The sequence below is a fragment of the Hemicordylus capensis genome, chromosome 7 (assembly GCF_027244095.1).
Source record: "Hemicordylus capensis ecotype Gifberg chromosome 7, rHemCap1.1.pri, whole genome shotgun sequence".
NCBI lineage: Eukaryota > Metazoa > Chordata > Lepidosauria > Squamata > Cordylidae > Hemicordylus > Hemicordylus capensis.
The window spans coordinates 22,878,225-22,897,731 of NC_069663.1; the positions used below are offsets into that span (position 1 = coordinate 22,878,225).

The following is a 19,507-nucleotide window of genomic DNA, read 5'->3' on the forward strand; positions in this document are numbered from 1 at the left end:
ATCTGCCTGTAGAAATCAATGGAGAGATCCTCTTCTGCCTTTGATTCCAGCCTTGCCCTTCTTCAGAGTACTCAGGGGCCCTGAGGTTGCGACCTTAGGGCCACCATCCCAAATACACTTACAGGGAAGTGATGCCATTGACTACACAGGAACTTGATTCAGAGTAAACATGCATAGGATGGTGCGCTCTCTCTCCTTGACTTCTGACCCAACTCTCTTCAAACTTTGGCTGACTTGCTCGGAAAGGGCTCACCCCTTCTTCCCTATTTTCTTTCTGGGGGAGAGAACAAAGAACATGGGGAGGAGGAAGGGACGAGCCAGGCGGGGCTCAGGAACCGGGCGACTCGGGTTCTCTGAACCCGTCTTCCCAGTTATACAGTAGCTCAGCCCCTGCTCCTCACACTCCTTGAAAAGTTTGGAAGGAGCATAAGGGAAAGGAGGTTTCTTGCCATCTCTCCTCTTGCCAAGCCACAATGCACTTTTCAAGCTCAGAAGGGTTGGTTTAGAAAACGGACTGACCCCCAGCAGGACCATGGGACAAAGCAGCATCTGGCAACTCGCCCCAGGCATCACAATATTTCGAGCCACCCCTGTGCCATGTGACTCATTTTCTACCTTTGATCCAGCCACAGAGCATATCACATTAGAGCATAATGAAAAGGGCTTTATTAGAGAGGCCGAAGAATCTGAACAAGTTGACAAAGGACCAAAGTGTAGAGGCACTGCCTGTTCCTTCGCCCTCTCAGGGCTCTTCCTGGTGGTCTTGAACAAGTTTACTGAGAAAGACAAAAGTCTTGCCGTGTTGTGGTTCCCTTCTCCTCTCAGGGCTTCCCGGAGGTATCTCGTGGGCCACAGTGGGAAACAAGATGCTGGACTAGATAGGCCCTGAGCCTGATTCAGCAAGACACTTCTTATGTTCTTAATTTCTAGGTAGATGGGGATCAAGAGGCAGAACCTTAAGGTGTGGTTGAGGACAGGTACATAATCAAGTACTGGACCAGAAGGATGAAAAATGGAGGTGCAGAGGTAGAAGAAAGGGTGTGTAGCTATAATTGAGCAGATGGGTTCAAAGCACATGGGGCCCCCAGCTTCTGAGGGGCCCCCAGCTCCACCCCTCTCTATTTTCATCATTAGCTCCCTCACTCTGAGAGGCCATTGAGGAGAGGGGGCCCATGTTCTCCCCTGCTAGCTATGTGGTCAAGGATGGGCTGGTAGGCAAGGCAGTGTAGCTACTTGGTGGGTCACACTGCTCAGAAAAGGAACCACGTTTGGAGCGATTCTTATATAGTGCAAGACAGGCCCCTATTGGTTTCTCAGGTCACCTGGGCTGAAGAGCCAGGTTTTGCCTTCCTGTGCCTAAAAGCACATATATGGTGGTGTTGTGCAGCAGAGATCAGGCTGATAGCTCCCGCAGCCTGAGAGTTGCCTTGATGGCCCAGCGAGTCAGACATAGGAACATAGGAAACTGCCATATACTGAGTCAGACCATTGATCTAGCCAGCTCAGTATTGTCTTCACAGACTGGCAGCGGCTTCTCCAAGGTTGCAGGCAGGAATGTCTCTCAGTCCTATCTTGGACAAGCCAGGGTGGGAACTTGAAACCTTCTGCTCTTCCCAGAGTGGCTTTATCCCTTGAGGGGAATATCTTGCAGTGCTCACACATCGTCTCCCATTCAGATGCAACCAGGGCAGACCCTGCTTAGCTATGGGGACAAGTCATGCTTGCTACCACAAGACCAGCTCTCCTCTCCTAACATCTGAGACATCTGAGCCCTGAAAGCAGGGTTGTTCGTTCAAGACCCCGGGTGTCCAAATTATCTCATTGTTGGTGCCATTTTCTACACCTCTCTTTTCTCCACCTCTGGTTTGGGAATTTGGGGGTGGTTGGAATCTCTCAGGAGCTCAGATTTGGGCCAATACTGTCATGTAGGGTTTGTGAAATGTCGTATTTAGGGGTGTGCACGAATTGAGATTCTAGAATCAAGATTCGTGCACTGATTCGAAGCACAGCCCTGGCACCTTTAAAAGTGAGGAAAGCAGATCCGTACCTGCTCCTTCTCCTCTCCATGCAGCTTCCAGCTGTGGCAGCACAGTCCCCAGCACCTTTCATGTGATGGTAGCAGCATGGCAGTGGCACTCATATGTCCGCTGAGCATGCGCACATCCCTAATCATAAGTGCAGATATTTTTGAGCTCCTTCAAAAATCCTTGCATGGGATTAACATATTAATACTTGGCTAATGTTCATCTTGGACAAGAACTTTAAGTCATATTCAAAAGAACCTGCATCTTCTTTTGATGATGGCCAGTACCGATGGTTCTTCGATACCATTGTTCCTAAAACGAGCTATCCCGGTCAGAAGAACTCCGTTTAAGAACTCAAATTGCAAGCCAGCCGCTGGAGTCTCTCCAACTTGAATTCCTAACAATTGGTTCTGTGTTCTCCACCTTGAGTGCATACATTTGCTGTTCCTGAGAGATTTCAGTTAACAAGAAGACATTTTACATGCCAAAGCGAGCAGCACGAACAGGGTCCCTCTTCCCCTCCGAGTGGCCATTAGAAGAACCAAGTTGAGAGAAGGAGAAGAAGCTGTGCATGAGACAAATTGTCATCTTCGCCACCAAACCAAGTTGCTGTTTCACCAGCTGGAACTAGGCCTCTTCTCCCCTCACAGAGCCCATTAGAACCAGTGGTGCTCAGGGGGCAAACTGTCACCAAGGCGCTCTCCACCTTCTGTGGCTTCTCCATCAACTGGATTGGTCCCTTCTCTTTCAGAGAAGACTATCTGAGGACCAAATACATGTTTTTATAAAGCGTGTGAGGGAGAGAGAGGATACTAGAACTGTTTCATTGTTATATTTATTGCCTTTTCCCTGGGACAGTTCAGATGATTTAACAAAGTGGTGTTTTTATATCCACTTGGAAAACAAATTCAGATGAACAGAGAGGGCAGAGAGTGACTCCTGCCTGCAACCTTGGAGAAGCCAAGCTGCCAGTCTTTTAAATTTTATTTTATTTTATTTTATTTTAGGGAGGAGGAAGCACTGTCTGGCCCAGCATCACTTTCCCAGACAATCACTTCCTCCCCCTCACACTTTGTTTTTCTCCTCACACACAATCACAAAACGGGAGCCCACCCAGCGCCCGAACTAGGTTGGTTGTTCTTCCCTATTCCCAGCCATGGTGCTTTCCAGATTAGACCCTGCAATGGGGTCACGCCGTATCTCAGAAGTGTGCTTCCACACTTTCTGTGTTGTGACACCACAGTCCCTATGCTGACAGCAGGTTGCCGTTCATATTTCTAATGCCTTGTTTCAAATTTAATCGCTGCGAAGTAGTGCTATGATGTCGTATATCTGGCGCAAGCAAGTTGCTATTCTTAGGGGATGTTTGTTTCCATGAGACTGCTCCCCCTGCTCTTTACGTTTTGAATGCAATTTGCCTGAACGGAAGCATTTTGCTGCTGTTGAGCAGCTAAGCTGGAAAGCACCCATGTAAATGAACCTTATTAATGTTACCTCAAGAGTTCCCAAATATGGATTCCCCAGATGCTGTGGGATTACAACTACTGCTACAGCTATGAATGGGAACTTTTCGACAAAAGCTCTCAAAGCGGCTTACATAGAAAAACAGATACAAATTCAAGAAGATGTTTCCCTGTCAAGGGCTCACTATCTAAAAAGGAACATAAGGTAGACACCAGCGACAGCCACTGGAAGGATGCTGTGCTGGGGTTGGATAGGGCCAGCTGCTCTCCCCCTGCTAAACAGAAGGGTCATGTCACCACTTTAAAAGGTGGTGGCCCCAAATTTGAGAGCCCTTGACATAATGTGTCACTTGGTCTTGAGGCTCTAACTCGGCACATCCCAGAAAACCCATCAAAACCCAGATTTCCCTGGGATGGGGAAGCCACTTGTGGGCTCCATGACTGTCTCTAGTTGGCTGCTGTGTCCAGAATGCTGGACTGGATGTGCCTTGGCCTGATCCAACGGGGTTTTCCTCATGTTCTTAATAAGCAACTGCAATCTTGAGACACACAAAGCATTCATAAGACTGCTCCCCGACGATGCCAGAGCAGCAAATAACCCTCAAGTCACTGGGACTCAAACAAAATGGGACTCAAACAAAATGGCAGCGGGCGCTCACCTTCTGAAGGACCCCTTCAAAGAAACAAAGAAAAAGCACACCGGCGGCTTTTAGATGGGGAAGCATTCCTCTTTCCTTGGCTCTCTTCCTCTTCCATGCATTGAAACTCAACACTCTCAGATTCCTTGCCAAGAGCAAGTGAGGTTTGGGCAAATGAAGGCGGTCGTGCTCCATGGGCCATGGGAGAGAACCAGCCGCAGGACAAAGGGCCTCCTTGAGGCACTCAATAGACAAAGAGAATCAGCTATCAAGAGAGTTCAGGGGCTGCCCAAGAGTTTAAATGCTTCTCATCTGAAGCCACAGCCCCCCGGCCAAGCTTAATGTTTACTCACTCACCCTTATGTAACTGGGCCAGCTTATATACTCCTACCTGCTCTGCCCATTGCCTCAGTGGCTGGGGCTCTGCAGAGATCTCGCCTCCCACCATGAAGACCCTGGTGAACCTCAGCCTCTTCCTTGCTGCGTTCCTGGTTGAAGGTGAGTCTATCTTGAGCTCTGATGAGTGGTATTAAGAGAAGGGCCATAGCACAGCAAGAGAGCTTCTGCTTTGCTTGCAGAACATCCCGGGTTCATTCCCTGGCAACCTCTCCAGGTATGGCTAGAAAAGACCCATCGGAAACCCTGGAGAGTCACTGGCAGTCAGAGTTGGCAATACTGAGATTACTACTACTACTACTACTACTACTACTACTACTACTTATATACTGCTTTCCAAAAAAGCGTTTCCAAAGCAGTTTGTTGATTCGATTTCTATTCGATTTCTATTTCGATTCAGTTTACATAGAAAAATCATAAATAAATTCATAAAATGGCTCCCTGTCCCCAAAGGGCTCACCATCTAAAAAAGAAATGTAAGATAGACACCAGCAACAGCCACTGGAGGGATGCTGTGCTGGGATCAGATAGGGCCAGTTGCTCTCCCCCTAGGGATGTGCACAGTTCCATGCACACCCGGGAGGCGGAGGGGGTAGCTTTAAGGTGCGGGGAGGTTGTCTTTACCTCCCCCACCACATTTCCCCCTCCGGCACAGCTTCCAAAACCGCTGTCGTGGGGCAGCTGTATACCCTCTTGCTGCCCTGGTCAGCGTAATACTGGAAGTGACCAGCACGCATGTGCGTGTCATGTGCGTGCACTGGCCACTTCCAGTATTACACTGTCCGGGGCGGCAAGAGGGTATACAGCTGCCCCACAACAGCGGTTTTGGAAGCAGCGCCAGAGGGGGAAATGTGGCAGAGGAGGTAAGGACACGCTTACCGCACCTAAAAGCTACCCCGCTACACACCTTCGAACCGGCTCGAACACCAGTTTTCCGAACCGGTTCGGCGATCTGTGAATCGACCGCCGAAATGGTTTGTGTACATCCCTATCTCCCCCTGCTAAACAGAAGAAAGTCACCACTTTAAGAGGTGCCTCTGTGCACAGCTAGCAGGGGTTAACTGAGCGAACGGGACCTATGGTCTGCCTCAATATAAGGCCAAAGCGTACCATTTTTCCTACTCTATTTCTGCCTCTTTAACTTCTGATTCATCTCTGTAAGCAACCCAGAGGTTGTTACTCCCACTAGGGCAAACAAGCCCTATCTGGTTCCACCTCTTCTGTTAATGACATCATACAAATGTGTCTCATTACCCGGCCCTTTCGTAATATTTTATCTAGATCTATGCCTTGCTTTTCTGCACTCATATGCCTTCTTAAATATTTGCACAGACAAGATATTCAGAAAAGATACATGTTTGTCTTGAAAAGGGAACCGCATGAATTGTAGAAGCAAGCCTGTGGTATGGGCTGCACTTCCGCCTGCCATCAGCAGGGGTCAGTGGCTGTTTGGACAGTGCAGTTATGGTGATGCTGGCTCTGCAGAGTGGTCCAGAGCTGTCTGCAAAGTCATCTTCAAGACAGGCGACGCCATTGGCTAGCGTCAGTCCCTAAAGGCCTCGGAACAGCTGCTTTGTACAGAGTTAGACCACTGGGTTATGGAACCATGTTCTCCATTGCTTAGCTTCTGAGCCATTCATTGGAACATAGGAAGCTGTCTGTGGAGTCAGACCTATGGTTCATCTAGGTACATTCTGTCTGCGCTGACTGGCAGCAGTCCTCCAAGGTTTCAGGCAGGAGTCTTTCCCAAGCCCTACCTGGAGATGCTGCCTGCCAGGGACTGAACCTGGGACCTTCTGCATGCAAAGCAGATGCTCCTCCTTTGAGCTAAAGCCTCATCCCCAGTTCTGACCTGTTCACAACTTAGATCTGTCACAGAGAAGATATCTTTTGTCTTATCCAGATATTTCAGTGGCCCATCAGATCTCCCACTAGGCTTTGGCTGGTGGTCCCACGACCGTCGATTGCTGTTTTGATGTTCCGATCTGACAGTTTGTCGCTTTAATTAGATTTCAGAGTTTGTCATTATTGTATTTCCAAGGTCTGGAAACAGTGGTTGACTTCCAGACTAATTTACTCAATAGTACGATTCAGGGTTATTCTAAAGGATTACTTAATTTCAATGGGGTTACTCAGGAATAATTTCGTCAGGATGTCAGCCATAGTATGTTAAATATTTTTGTTATACTTATGCACTCCCCCCATCCCATTCTGATGTCTGTGTTTAGGCATTTGTTTTGTTTGTGTGTTTGGCCAAATGCAATAAAGACTTTCCAACTGCCCTACACAGCCCCTGCAATGAAAATAACTGTTTATATTTTTGGTTCCTCCTCAGTGCATTAAGGATTCATTAAAGTAAAGGAATTGTTCAGGTGAATGCAGCCTGCAGAAATAAACCAACTCCTGAACATGGTTTAACATGAATATACTTATGTAATTATGGTTCTCCACATCCCTTCCAGTGATCTCTCTAATTTATTTTGTCTGTGTGTGGAATGAGTTTTGTTGTGGGTGGCAGTATCAAGACAATGTGTGCGAATGTGCATTCAGAGTGGGACCTTCCTGGTTCAAACTGAGCAGGATCTAAAATTAACTGAGCAGACATTTAAAAAAAAGTGTGAGTGTGTGCACGTATGCACACTTTAGAGGGAACAGTGATCCCTTCCCACAGTAATTATGGCTCTTCCACATCCCTTCTCAAGAGTAATCACTCACCTTCAGAGTGCTTTACACCAGGGGTTCTCAAACCTATCCAAACACCATTGTGGCCGGGGATGGTGGGAGTTGTAGTCCAGCAACATCTGTGGAACTAAGGGTGGGAATTACTCCTTTGCACACATCCATACCAGGAAGCTGAACAGTATTGGCTTTCAGTCTTTCCTTTTTCATTGTAGGCTGTCTGCGTTTCTTTCTTGTTTTGTAAAGAGGCTCATATGTGTGTACACAATATATGCATCCACTCGTCAGGTTGCCCCCTCCTCCAAATTCACAAACAACATGCGGACCTGCTCTACAGTTTAAAGGTCAGGGAGGTTGGTGATGGTACTGGTGCTAGCCAGTCTGGGCTAGTCTGGTGGCTGAAGGCTTTCCAGGTTAGAGTACAAGAGTCCCAGGACGACCTGAGACCAACACACCTTCCTGTTCAGAAATATACTACTGGATGTAGATGCGTTTGTAAAATTGTAACATACCCATCTTCTTTCGCATCTGTTGCCTTTTCTAGGCTTGTGCTTGAGGTGCGAGACCTGTATCAGTCCTGGTGAAAGCTGTATTGGCTTGGCCCATCCCTGCAACCTATATGAAGACACCTGTCTTACCATAGTCGGGATGAACTCTTTGGGTGAGTTAACGCAGTTCTGCCTTGGCCTCGCGGGGAGAGAAAGAGTCCAATTCCTAGGAATTTCAGGCCTTTATGCACTGTCAGGCTTCTGTTACTGTCTGTTGTGGGATATTGCGTTTTCCAATCAATGCACAATTTTTGGTACCTGAGAAAATACGGTACCATTTCCTTCCCTGCTCTTGTCCCCCCAGTTGGAATACCTCCAATTCCAAATTTGAATGTGCAGGCCAATTTCCACATTTTTATTGACGTATGTATGTCTTTTAAGCATATTTCTACCCTAGCTTTCTCCAAGGAATATGCTTTATGGCGGCTTCCATAAAGCAATCAAATACACAATTAAAACAAACCATGAGGCAATCAAAGTTACAAACGTGAGCAAAGAGACTGTAAAAAACAAACAAACCCAAAAACCTCTTCAGTAGAGTGCGCTGTAACAGTTGTAAAAGCAGGTCATGGCAGTAAAATGGAATAACCAATCACCGCTTAAGAATTCTGTATTTACCTGAACAGAAGACAACCCTGAATTTAAGATAACCCCCTTTAAATAAATAAATAAATAAATAAATAAATAAATAAATAAATAAATGTTAAATATGGGTTATACTATTTATTTATTTCTCTATCAGATTTATATACTGCCCAAACTTTTGTCTCTGGGCGGTTAACATAAAACAATTCAAACACCTATAAAAAATTAAAACAACTCAACAATTTAAAATCAACCACAAAATAAAACCTACAAATTTTAAATACGAAAAGGAAGAAGATTTCCTTTTGGCTCAATTTTTAAAAACCAAAAGGAAGAAGACCCTGAATTTAAGATGACACTGCCCCCCGCCCCCCCCCCCCCCCCGCATTTCCTAACATTAAAGAACTTGGGAAGAACCTGGGCTTGGATACAGGTAAATACACTAAAATGATGTTCACCCAATTTTCAAGGGCTAAAAGCGCCAGCTCCTAAGCTCCTAAGTAATGGGGCCAGGAGGATTTCTGATGGGAGACAGTAGGCCTGGCCTATTTAGGGCTTTAAAAAAATATCTTAAACTTTATTTGTTTAGAGAGGCTTTTCAATGTGTCTTACTATAGCCTGATGGGTTTTTAATCTTAATTTGGTTTGTTTTAATTTTTTGTATTCTATATTATGTTTTATTTGTTTGACTGTGTTAAATTTTATATTACTTTTATTGTTTTACTGTTGTGAACAAGCAGTATTGTACTAGAAAGGCAGGATAATACGGTATTTACCTGGATTTTCCCCAGATTCTTTGATGTTGGAAACTGAGAGGTCGTCTTAAATTCAGCCTTTTAGCCTTAAACCTAAACAAACAAACAAATAAATAAATATTTAGGTAAATATGATAACTGCTTTAAATAAAGAAATAAATAACATCTCATGACACCTGAGGCCAGATGCCCCTTGCTGCCTTGCCTGTGATTCTGGTGGAGGCTGACCCCCTTTCAAAATTAACCCTTGCAAGCTTTGAATGTGGCCGGTGTTCCCTGTAACAGGGATCCCCAGATGTACAATGACTACAACTCCCATCATCTCCAGCCACAACGACCTTTGGTTGGGGATGATGGGGGTTGTAGTCAACAGCATCTGGAAATCCTTGTTACAGGGAGCACTGAATGTGGCACAAGGTTGGTTAGGGGGAGAAGGTAGCCCATAGCTTGCAAGGAAAGTGACTTCGATGTAGCAGTGGGGAGCATCTGCTGCCTGTGTTGCCCCAATCACCTGCCGCCTGAGGCAAACGCCTCACCTTTCCTCATGAAAGAGCCTCCAGGAGGTTTTTCACACATGGCTCTATGCTTCGAGGTCTCTGAAGAGCGAGTCTGCTTCGCAGCAGATTCGAGGCATTTTAATTCGAGGGATTCGATGGACCATTCTGCATAGCCATCAGCACCTCCATCAACACCTTCGGAGAAAGCAGAAGCCCCGGAGTTTTTTTCCAAAAGCTGCTGGAAATAGAGGATTTTTTTTACCCCGGACATAACTCGGGCTAAGCCAGAATTCGTAGCCTCCCTATGGAGAAAAACAAAGCCCTGTCTATCCTGGTCCCTGAGAGCCCGCAGGGAGGTCGGGTTAAATTCAGCGAATATGAGGACTGGCACACTCCAATCCAGAGTGGATTCGGGGGTGAGGGGGGGTGGGGGAGCCCTGTCTGTAAAACCTCCAGGAAGCATTTCACACCTGGCTTTTAGTTCACATCTCCTCTGGAATGGAGGGTGTGTGCATTCACATATCAGCCTCGTTTACCCAGAAGTCCCTGCGAGCTATAAGGGAGCACTTCACACAGAATTCAGGTTTTTCATCGAGCATTAAGAGTGTAGCCCAATTTATTTCCAAGGTTGTTTTTTTTTTTTAAATCCACTTTTTGCATCAGTTTTTGGGGGGCAAATTCGAACTCGCAGTAAAGCCTCACGGAAAACCTGTGGTAAAGCCTGCTGCCTTGGAAAACTCCGGGAGGGACTTGCAGTGTGAGTTTGAGAAATGGTATTCCAGATGGACCATAAACAGGCTCTCCCCATGGTTTTTTTTTTTCCTTTTCCAGGGGGTCATGACACCATGGAGACTCTCAAGACCTGTATTACTGCTGGTGATTGCTATGCTGGTTCCATCAGCATCACCACCGATGCTGGGATCCACTTACAGAGTGTTTCAAGATGTTGCCACGATGACCTCTGCAACCGCTTGGAGGTTACTTGTAGGTAACACTCCATGTTTCTCCCCGTGTTGGCATTTATGTCCTGCTTTCCACTTCCACACACTGCTCTCACTGGGTGTATCCCACTGGAATAGCCGCTGTTGGACTACAACTCCCATAATCCCCAATCACAATGGCCAGAAGCCAGGAATTAGGGGGGTTGTAGGCCGACATCTACCGAAGGGCTGCAGTTTGAAACCCCTGCTCTAAACAATCCAATGCCATTTAGCTGTGCACTTCGAATGGTCCTCTTTGCTATGGAGGGTCCACCCAGGTTTGCATTTGGATAGAAGACTACATGTGAGCACTGGAGATATTCTCCTTAGGGGATGGGGCCACTCTGGGAAGAGCATCTGCAAACTTGCCTGCAGAAGGATCCAAGTCCCCTCCCTGAAGTCTCCAGATAGGGCTGAGAGAGATTCCTGCCTGTAACTTTGGAGAAGCTGCTGCCAGTCTGGGTAGAGAATACTGAGCTTGATGGGCCAATGTTCTTATTCAGTATATGGCAGCCTCCTATGATCTTATTGCAGTGCCTGAGGCAAAGCAGAAAATGCCATCTTGCCCCATGCCTCTGGTGGGGGCCAGCCCCCTTTCAGAACTGACCCTTGCAAGTTTTGAAAGAGCATGGGAAGGAGGTGGCCAGCAGCCTCCTCTTCCTCCTTGTGCTTCTTGCAAGCTTTGCAAAGGTCAAATTGGTCCCAAGGGATGTGCAAACAGGTTTGATGTTGAACAGGTTCAATGTCGAACTAGTTTGGTTCGCCTGTTCGGGGTCAAACCGAACCACCCCCTGTTCAGTCCGACCCCGAACTGAACCCCCCCCCCCACCAGAGGTTCACAAGTTTTGGGTTCCCTCCCCCAATTTTTCATTTTTATTTTTTTTTTACACTTACCCCCTCCGGGGGAGTTGTCCAAGGCGGCAGGTGTATGTGCGGAGGTTCCCCCTCCCTCTGCCGGCATCCCTTATTTAAGAAATTGGCTGTTCGGCCACTCTTCAGCCTTACCCCCTCAGCGCAGTGGCCATTTATTTCTTTAATAAGGGAGGCCGGTGGGGGGAGGGGGAACCTCTGTGGACCCCCGGAGGACAACTCCCCCAGAGGAGGTAAGTGTGACATTAAAAATAAACCAGCAAAAAACTTGTGACCCACCCCCCGGACGGAAGGGGGTGGGGTTTGAGGGGGTGCCAGACCGAACTGGCCTGGCCCAGTTTGGACTCTAACCAAACCGGACCAGCCGGTTCCGTGCACAGCCCTAGTAATCTGTTGCCTGAGACGACTGCTTCACCATGCCTCATGAAAGGGCTGCCCCTGTGCTTCTAGATGTCAATCCAAATAGCAACGGTTGTGTAGAACAGGGGAAGTGCATCATAAAGGGTTTAGACCTCTCATCAGCACCCAGGGTTGGGAACTTTTGAACTGAGGTGTCCAGGGCTGTCTCTCTCCCCAGTGCCGGCAATGAACCTCACCTCCAATGGACTGCAGTGCCCAGTTTGCTTCGCCTTTGGTTCAGATCACTGTGAGGGAACCGAGACGCTGAACTGCACCGGAGCTGACAGCCACTGCATCACTGTCTCGGGGATGCTGAATTCAGGTAATGCTTAGGCTCACTTGCCCCTAGGTCAGCTCCCTGAATATTCCTGTTCTGAAGTATTGCAGGATATGTCCTGCCTGTTCCTTACCAAATATTCGAATACATCTGTGCCCTAGAGTGGGGCCATATCTCAGAGGAAAAGCACCTGCTTTGCACGCAGAAGGTCCCACGTTCCCTCCCTGATATCTCCTGATTGGGCTGGGAAAGACTCCTGCCTGAAACCTTGGAGAGTCTCTGCCCGTGGTAGTCCAGAGGTTGCTGAACTACAACTTCCATCATACTCAGCCGCAATACATTGCAGCTGGCAATGATGGGAGTTGTAGTTTATCAACATCTGGAGTTGGCCAGATTGGCCATTGGACTTGTAGGCAAGTGCTTTATGCCAGGCTTGCTCAAATTAGCCCTCCCCCAGCTGTTTTTGGACTACAACTCCCATAGTCCCCAGCTACAGCAGCCAATAGCCAGGGATTATGGGAGTTGTAGGCCAACATCTGTAGGAAGGCCAAAGTTGGGCAACCCCGTATTATGCCATGCCAGCAGTTACAAGAAACAGTTCTGAACTCATAAAGTCCGCAATGGCCTCCCTCATTCACTGATGGGACTATATCACAATGCAGAGTTTTTCTGCGGCAGAGACAGTGAAGCTTATTCTTCTGGCTTTACTCTGCTTCTTCCTTCTAACTTCATGGCGAGCTAACAGGTCCCCAATTATTAAGGTGATCTAACTACATGGGAGGTGGAAGTTGAGGGTTGCGATCAGGCCCTTCAGTTTTGTGTAACTGCTCCAGCAGAGGTGGGCAAATCCGTCCTTCCAGATGTTGTTGAACTACAACTCCTATCATCTCCAGCTACAATAAATTGTGTCTGGGGGTGATGGGAATTGTAGCTCAACAACATCTGGAGGGCCGGGTTTGCCCACCTCTGTGTTTCAAGATGGGCTAAGGCATCTTTCTTCTGTGAAGTCTTACTGTAGTTATCTGAACCTCCAGTGTAGAGGAGAACCCTGTTATTCGTGGGGGTTCCATTCCACGAATTTATCTCTGCGAATCGGTGAATAAAAGGACATTCGGGCAATGGGAATCGGGGGTGGGGGTGGGGGTAGTAGGTTCCCAGATGCCAAAAATCAGCCCAAAATGCTGGTTTTGCCCCGTTCCCCCCACTCAATCATGCCCAATTGCCCCCAAATGGCCCCTCAAGGTGCCCTACCATACCCTACTGTGCTGCACTGTTGCCCATAGGGCCAAAAATCAGCAGAAAATTGCATTTTCTGCCTCCATTTTGAGCCATAAAATGGCTCCTGATTTCTCCAGCAGTCAAAATGGCAGCCGCAAATGACCTCGGAGGTCATTTCCGGCCATCCCCAAGCTGCAGATATGTGGGTCTGACCCTTTTTTCTTCTGCTTTCCCCCCAAATATACCGAGGTCGGGTGCTAATTACCCGACCACGGATATGCAAAACCCCAATGGTTTTGGACCCATGAATAGCGAGGTCCTCAAAGCTAGAGAGTTGGGAGGAAATTTCCTCCACACATGCCCACCACCAGCACATGGGAGGGTGGCCCCTCATAACACTGGCTTCCTTCTCTCTCCGCAGCCGGTTCTCCCTCCAGGTTCTCAGCAAAGGGCTGCAGCACCCAGACGGCCTGCTCCCTGCCTCTGGGGATGGGCCTTTACTCGGCAGGCATCATCTTTAACCTCAGCAGGATCACGTGCAGCCCAGCCTCAAATGCCAGCAGTGGCTGAGAGAAGCTGACGGAGGGACGGAGGTCTCAAACTCCTGGTGCTCATCGCTCTGTCCTTTCCCCAGCTCTGTGGCCTCTCTTCCTTCCCCCTGTGATTCTTTTGTCATAGCCTGCAGTGAGTTCCTCAAATAAACTGGCTTGAAAACCAGAAAGAGTTGCTAAACCACGTATGCCATTTCACCTGTTCCCATCATGGCTGCAGCAGCCCAAAGTACTGCTCTGGGGATAGATAGATGGGAAAACCAAGCAGGATGAAGTCCTGTTTCCTCATGGAAAGTACCCTTAGGACACTGGACAGGGGTTCCCAACCTGGGTTTCTCTAGATGTTGCAGAACTACAACCCCTATCATCCCCAGCGACAGTTGATTGTGGCTGGGGAAGATGGGAGTTGTAGTTCAGCAACATCTAGAGAAACCCAGGTTGGGAACCACTGTCTTAGGAGCTGTGTGTCCTGTAAGAGGGATTCCCAGATGTTGTTGACGACAACTCCCATAATCCCCAGCCAAAGGCCATTGCAGCTGGGAACTCTGGGAGTTGTAGTCAACAACATCTGGGAATCCCTCTTACAAGGGACCTAGCTTAGGAGATCGCCTTGCTGTCCGTTTGTGAGTCCAAGTGTCTATCTGTGGGAAGGTGTCTCCTCCACATACAACTTCACAATGCTTGCATCCGTTTGCACCAAATTTGATACAGATCATTTGTCCCACATAGGCATGGTTTGTGATGACATTGTGCACCGTGATCCAACATGGCAGTGCATGGAAAGTAGGGAGATTTGTTCGTATCAGAGCTGCTTGTTATCTTATCGAAACTTCAATGCAATCGGGATCAAATCATGCCTCTGGCTCGAGGACTGAGCATGGGCCAGAGAGCTCTGGGGAGAAGCAGATTCTTATTTCACATTCATGGGGATTTGGGTATGATAAGGCCCACCAAGAAGCCCTCATCATGATTTCAAACTTCTCCATACTCCAGCAGGCCTGAGAAAGATCCCCGCCTCTCCCTTACACAGTCTGGCATCCAGCGCAGCAGACTGTGGACATGCCAGGAAGCTTTCCTAGCTGCACTGTGTTAGGTGCGCAGTGTGGGGCAGGATGAGCAAGTTTGCGCTGCCTCTGGAAATGTCCCATGTCACCTAGAAATATGTCCCCAAGGGCTGTGTGACTCCAAGGAACATATTTTTTGTGTGACACAGGGCACTTTTGGAGAGAGAGCAGATGACTGAAATTCAAAGTAGGGTGTTTCAACCCAGTGGCCAGTCTAAATGTTCAAGGGCACCAAACTGAGGGGGTGGGGGAGACAGCTTGTGTTTTAGAACACTTGTACATATTTGTAAAAAAAATTAAGGGGGAAGAGGGGGAAAAAGTGGGGGGAGCAGGCCCACTTTAGCCCACCATGGCTATGGGCCTGGGGAGTCTGTAGCAAGCACAGAGCCTGGCTAGGAAACAAAGCGAATATTTTTAGATCCCTGAGAAGAAAGCAGGGAGCCACCAAACCTTCCAAATAAAAAAATCTGTGTTCCAGGCAATGAATGTACATTCCAGTGCCTGTTCCCAGTTTGCTGGGGAAACAGCTTAGAATTGCCACCCATCCCACACAACAAAATCCATGCACGGCATGATATTGTTTGATCAACATCAAGCCAACTGCAGCTGCTATGTATGGTTTTTAAAAGTTGTCAAGGAAAGCAATCAGCAGTACAAGGAACTACATATTGTTCTGCCTTTCATTTTCTTGCAATCAGCTCTGAATGTTGATGAACAAATAGAAAGCAGGTTAGAACCATTGTTCAAGAAAATGCATTTACTTACCTTAATGGACTTCCTTATTCTATAGCCAAATCTGGAATAAATCAATATCCCTCTTTTTTTGTTCCTCTTGGGAAACCCCCAAACTTGGTTCAGCTTTCTTAGTGTTTGTATGATTCCAAAGTCCAAGAGGAGAAAAGACATGCCTGCATGGTCGACCTGGGCATACTATATTTTCAGTGGGTTCTCAAGAAATCCATAACACCTTAAATTATTGTCAGGCAGTTCTCGGGAGGGTGTGTGTGTCTGTGTGTGTCTGTGTCAATCCAGACCCCAAGAGTTTTCCCAACTGATTGCCACATATCTCCCAAATCTGAGGTACCCCTCCATATTTTGGTCCTCAGTTGTTCTTATGGAGACACAGGGCCAAACTACATTACATTTACTATATAAACAAGTGAGGCTACTTTATAATGAATCAGACCATTGCTCCATCTAGCTCTGTATTGTCTACACAGACTGGCAGCGACTTCTCCAGAATTATAGGGTGGATACCATCGTCAATGTTACTGAAAGCCACTGAGAGATCCAAAAGGACCAACAGAGTCACACCCCCTCTGTCAGTTCCCAATAGGAGATCATCCGTCAGGCCAACCAAGGCAGTCGTCACCCCGTAGGCCACCCTAAAACCAGTTTGAAAGGGATCTAAATAACTGTGTTATCCAAAACCGTCTGGAGTGGAGAGGCAACCAACAACCACCCTCTCAATTACCTTGCCCAACCATGGAGGATTGGAGGCAGGCCTATAATTGCTTAACTCCGAGGGATCCAGTGTAAGCTTTGTTAAAAGAGGTCTAATAACTGCCTCCTTAAGGCAGTTTCAGAGAAGCATTCATGATGTCTATTAGGCCCCACCCTTTCAATAACCTCTCTGCCAGATAGCATAAACCATGTTGGACAAGGGTCAAGAGATAGACCACATCACGCTAAGCAGCTTGCCCATGACCATGGGAGTCACACACTGACTTGATCCAACCTCACCTTATAAGAGGAGTTCCTGGACACATTCACGATTGATTGATTGATTAAGTGCCATCAAATCGGTGTTGGCTCTTAGTGACGACATAGATAGATTCTCTCCAGGATGATCAACTTGACCTTTTAGGTCTCTCAGTGGTGCATTCATTGCTGTCGTAATTGAGTCCACCCACCTTGCTGCTGACCTTCACTATAGACTCTGTGATAATTGTGGAGTTCAAATCGGCCCCAAAACAAGAGATTTCATCCACACAAAACTCATTAAAAGTATCACAACAGGTAACTGATGGTTCCAAAGTCTGAGGAGGGGCATGTACTAGCCACTCACAACCCTGGAGCATTTGCAGGACACACAACACACAACTTCGCCTCTCATTCCCTCTACGGTCAGTTACAAAAAGTCGGAGGGAGCAGTGTAGTGAGACTTTCCCAAGGGACATTTAAAACATCATTTCGTCTCCTGGGAGTCCTGGCACTCACTTCTGAATGTTGAGTGACAGAAAAGAAAGTGCCATTTTACGCTTAAACATATCTCCTCACTTCTTTTATTTAGACAAGCAAATCTGTAATAAGCAAATACCATTTTTCTTTTCACGTCATTTGAGTAAACGGCCAACGCCTGGTCCAGGTTCGCCAGCATCTGTACAAGTCCAAAGTCCAAGGGGAAAAGAGACAGACCTGCAGGCTCAAATATTTACATACTTAAGGAATAAAGGGCTCAGAAACAGGGGTACCGATTCTAGAATACCCTCCAATAGAGCTGGGCAGCTGGCCTTGGGGAGAGCTGGTTTTGTGGTAGCGAGCAGGAATTGTCCCTTTGCTAAGCAGGGTCCACTGTGGTTTGCATCTGGATGGGCAACTACATGTAAGCACTGTAAAAAAAAATTCCCCTTAGGGGATGGGACTGTAGCTCAGTGATGGAGTATCTGTTTTGCATGCAGAAGGTCCCAGGTTCACTCGGGCATCTCCAAGTAGGGCTGAGAGAGACTCCTGCCTGAAATCTTGGAGAGTTACTGCCAGTCAGTGTAGATAGTATTGAGCTAGTTGGACCAATGGTCTGACTCAGCATAAGGCAGCTTCCTATGTTCCAGAAAGACCCCTGGCTTTCCATCGAAGAGCAATGCTCTCTCAAATATCAGAGTCCCACTTCCTTGATCCCACCCCACAACGAATCACAACCCCTCTCCTCCATCTCAAACACCTGCCTCACTGCTGCCACCCTTTCCACCCACATCGGCTCCCTCCCCACTGATAGCCCGTGCTTACTCGCCCTTCCCTACAGAGGGCATATAAGAAGCCACCCCAGCCTGACGCCATCCAGTTGGATCTTGTGACAAAAGACACCCGGTCAGGGGAGAACCTGAAGAGCTAGGGAGAAAAGCCAGGTAAGAGAGAACTGTTCCCCCCCCCTCTTTTGAAAAGGTCAAAGAGTTCCTAGTCAGTTTTTCAACCAGCAATTGCGGGTGTTCTGACAGGGATACTTGTGACTTTGGGGTGGGTCAGTCAGTTGCTTGAGACTGAGGTGAGTCTCACAATCAGTGAGACCCGCCTTAAAAGGGTATTATTATTATTATTATTATTATTATTTACATTTTATATTCCGCTCTTCCTCCAAGGAGCTCAGAGCGGTGTACTACATACTTAAGTTTCTCATCACAACAACCCTGTGAAGTAGGTTAGGCTGAGAGAGAAGTGACTGGCCCAGAGTCACCCAGCTAGTATCATGGCTGAATGGGGATTTGAACTCGGGTCTCCCCAGCCCTAGTCCAGCACGCTAACCACCATACCACGCTGGCTATGTGGGGGTTAGGCTATGTGGGGCTTAGCCTGCTCTCCCCGCGGACGATCCTCAGACAGCCCTGGGGGGCCGGATTGGACGCCCACACGACTGCCGGCTCCGTCACAGAGCTGGCAGGGACTGCGGGGATCGGGGGCTGCGTGGCCCCTGGAAGTTCCAGGATGCACCGCGTGAGCACACGGGGCATCCTGGAGAGACCTGCAGGGCCGGGAGGCTTGTTTCAGCCTGCTGGCAGGGGTCCTCTGTGGTGCCTTTCAGCATGTGGAACTCCCTGCCACAGGAAGTTCATCTGGATCCCTTGTTGGCATGTTCCGTCACCAGCGGGAAAATGCTTTTATTCCAACAAGGCTACTAAGTCCTGTGGTTTTTACAATGCCTTTCTTTGATTTTTTTTTTAATATGTCACTGTTTTTAGTAATTGCATATCCATTCTGTGTCCATCCTAATGAAGATTAGCTGGCCTAGTTAGCTGCCTTGAACAGGTTGGAGGTCAAAGTGGGATATACCTTTTAAACAACAACAAACTAATAAAAGACAGATTAGAGGCCATGTAGAAGATGCAGATATGTAGCATATTGTTAAGGAAGAAAGCATTTAGAAATCATTCTAGAAAACCTTTAATCCTATTTCACAGACAGGGAATACCGAGACTGAGCAGTGGTTTGCTGAGGCCAGCCAGCGAATCTACAAGAGCGATTGGACCCAGGGAGGCAGGAGTAGAGCACATGCTTTGCACTCAAGGCCCAGCTTCCGTTCCTGGTATCTCCAGATTGGGGGGAATGAAACCCTCGAGAACCACTGCCTGTCAGAGTTGACAATGGCCACATCCGCATGTAACGCAGAACCATGGGTTCAATGGACCCACGGTTCCACTCCCCCTGCCCCACGCACTTCCATCCAAAATTGGATGTCATGGAGAGCTCTCTCTCTGCTGTCAGTGAGACTGCAGAGAGCAGGGGAACTGGCTGCCCTGGCTTCCTTCTTGATTGAAGGACAGCCCCAGCAACCAATAGCAGCCGGAGTAA

The 19,507-nt window shown here is 47.7% G+C and overlaps 1 protein-coding gene across 2 annotated transcripts; it reads left to right on the plus strand.

Moving 5' to 3' along the window:
- The first annotated feature begins 1,671 nt into the window (after nucleotides 1–1,671).
- PINLYP (phospholipase A2 inhibitor and LY6/PLAUR domain containing) lies at nucleotides 1,672–14,030 on the plus strand. Of its 2 annotated transcripts, none has more exons than XM_053268161.1 (5): nucleotides 1,672–4,623; nucleotides 7,745–7,861; nucleotides 10,417–10,569; nucleotides 12,013–12,156; nucleotides 13,751–14,030. In XM_053268161.1, the coding sequence occupies exons 1-5, from the start codon at nucleotides 4,467–4,469 to the stop codon at nucleotides 13,897–13,899; spliced, it is 720 nt and encodes a 239-aa protein (XP_053124136.1). In that variant the 5' UTR covers nucleotides 1,672–4,466; the 3' UTR covers nucleotides 13,900–14,030. The 2 variants fall into 2 exon arrangements, with proteins under 2 accessions (XP_053124136.1, XP_053124137.1); XM_053268162.1 differs by lacking the exon at nucleotides 1,672–4,623 and adding an exon at nucleotides 6,775–6,893.
- The last annotated feature ends 5,477 nt before the right edge of the window (nucleotides 14,031–19,507 follow it).

What these genes read in the sequence shown, in the direction of transcription:
- PINLYP (XM_053268161.1), top strand. Translation starts at nt 4,467, where the DNA reads ATGTTTACTCACTCACCCTTATGTAACTGGGCCAGCTTATATACTCCT. An exon ending in AGTCGGGATGAACTCTTTGG is followed by an intron (nt 7,862 to 10,416) that starts GTGAGTTAACGC and finishes TTCCTTTTCCAG; the next exon opens with GGGGTCATGACACCATGGAG. An exon ending in CAACCGCTTGGAGGTTACTT is followed by an intron (nt 10,570 to 12,012) that starts GTAGGTAACACT and finishes CTCTCTCCCCAG; the next exon opens with TGCCGGCAATGAACCTCACC.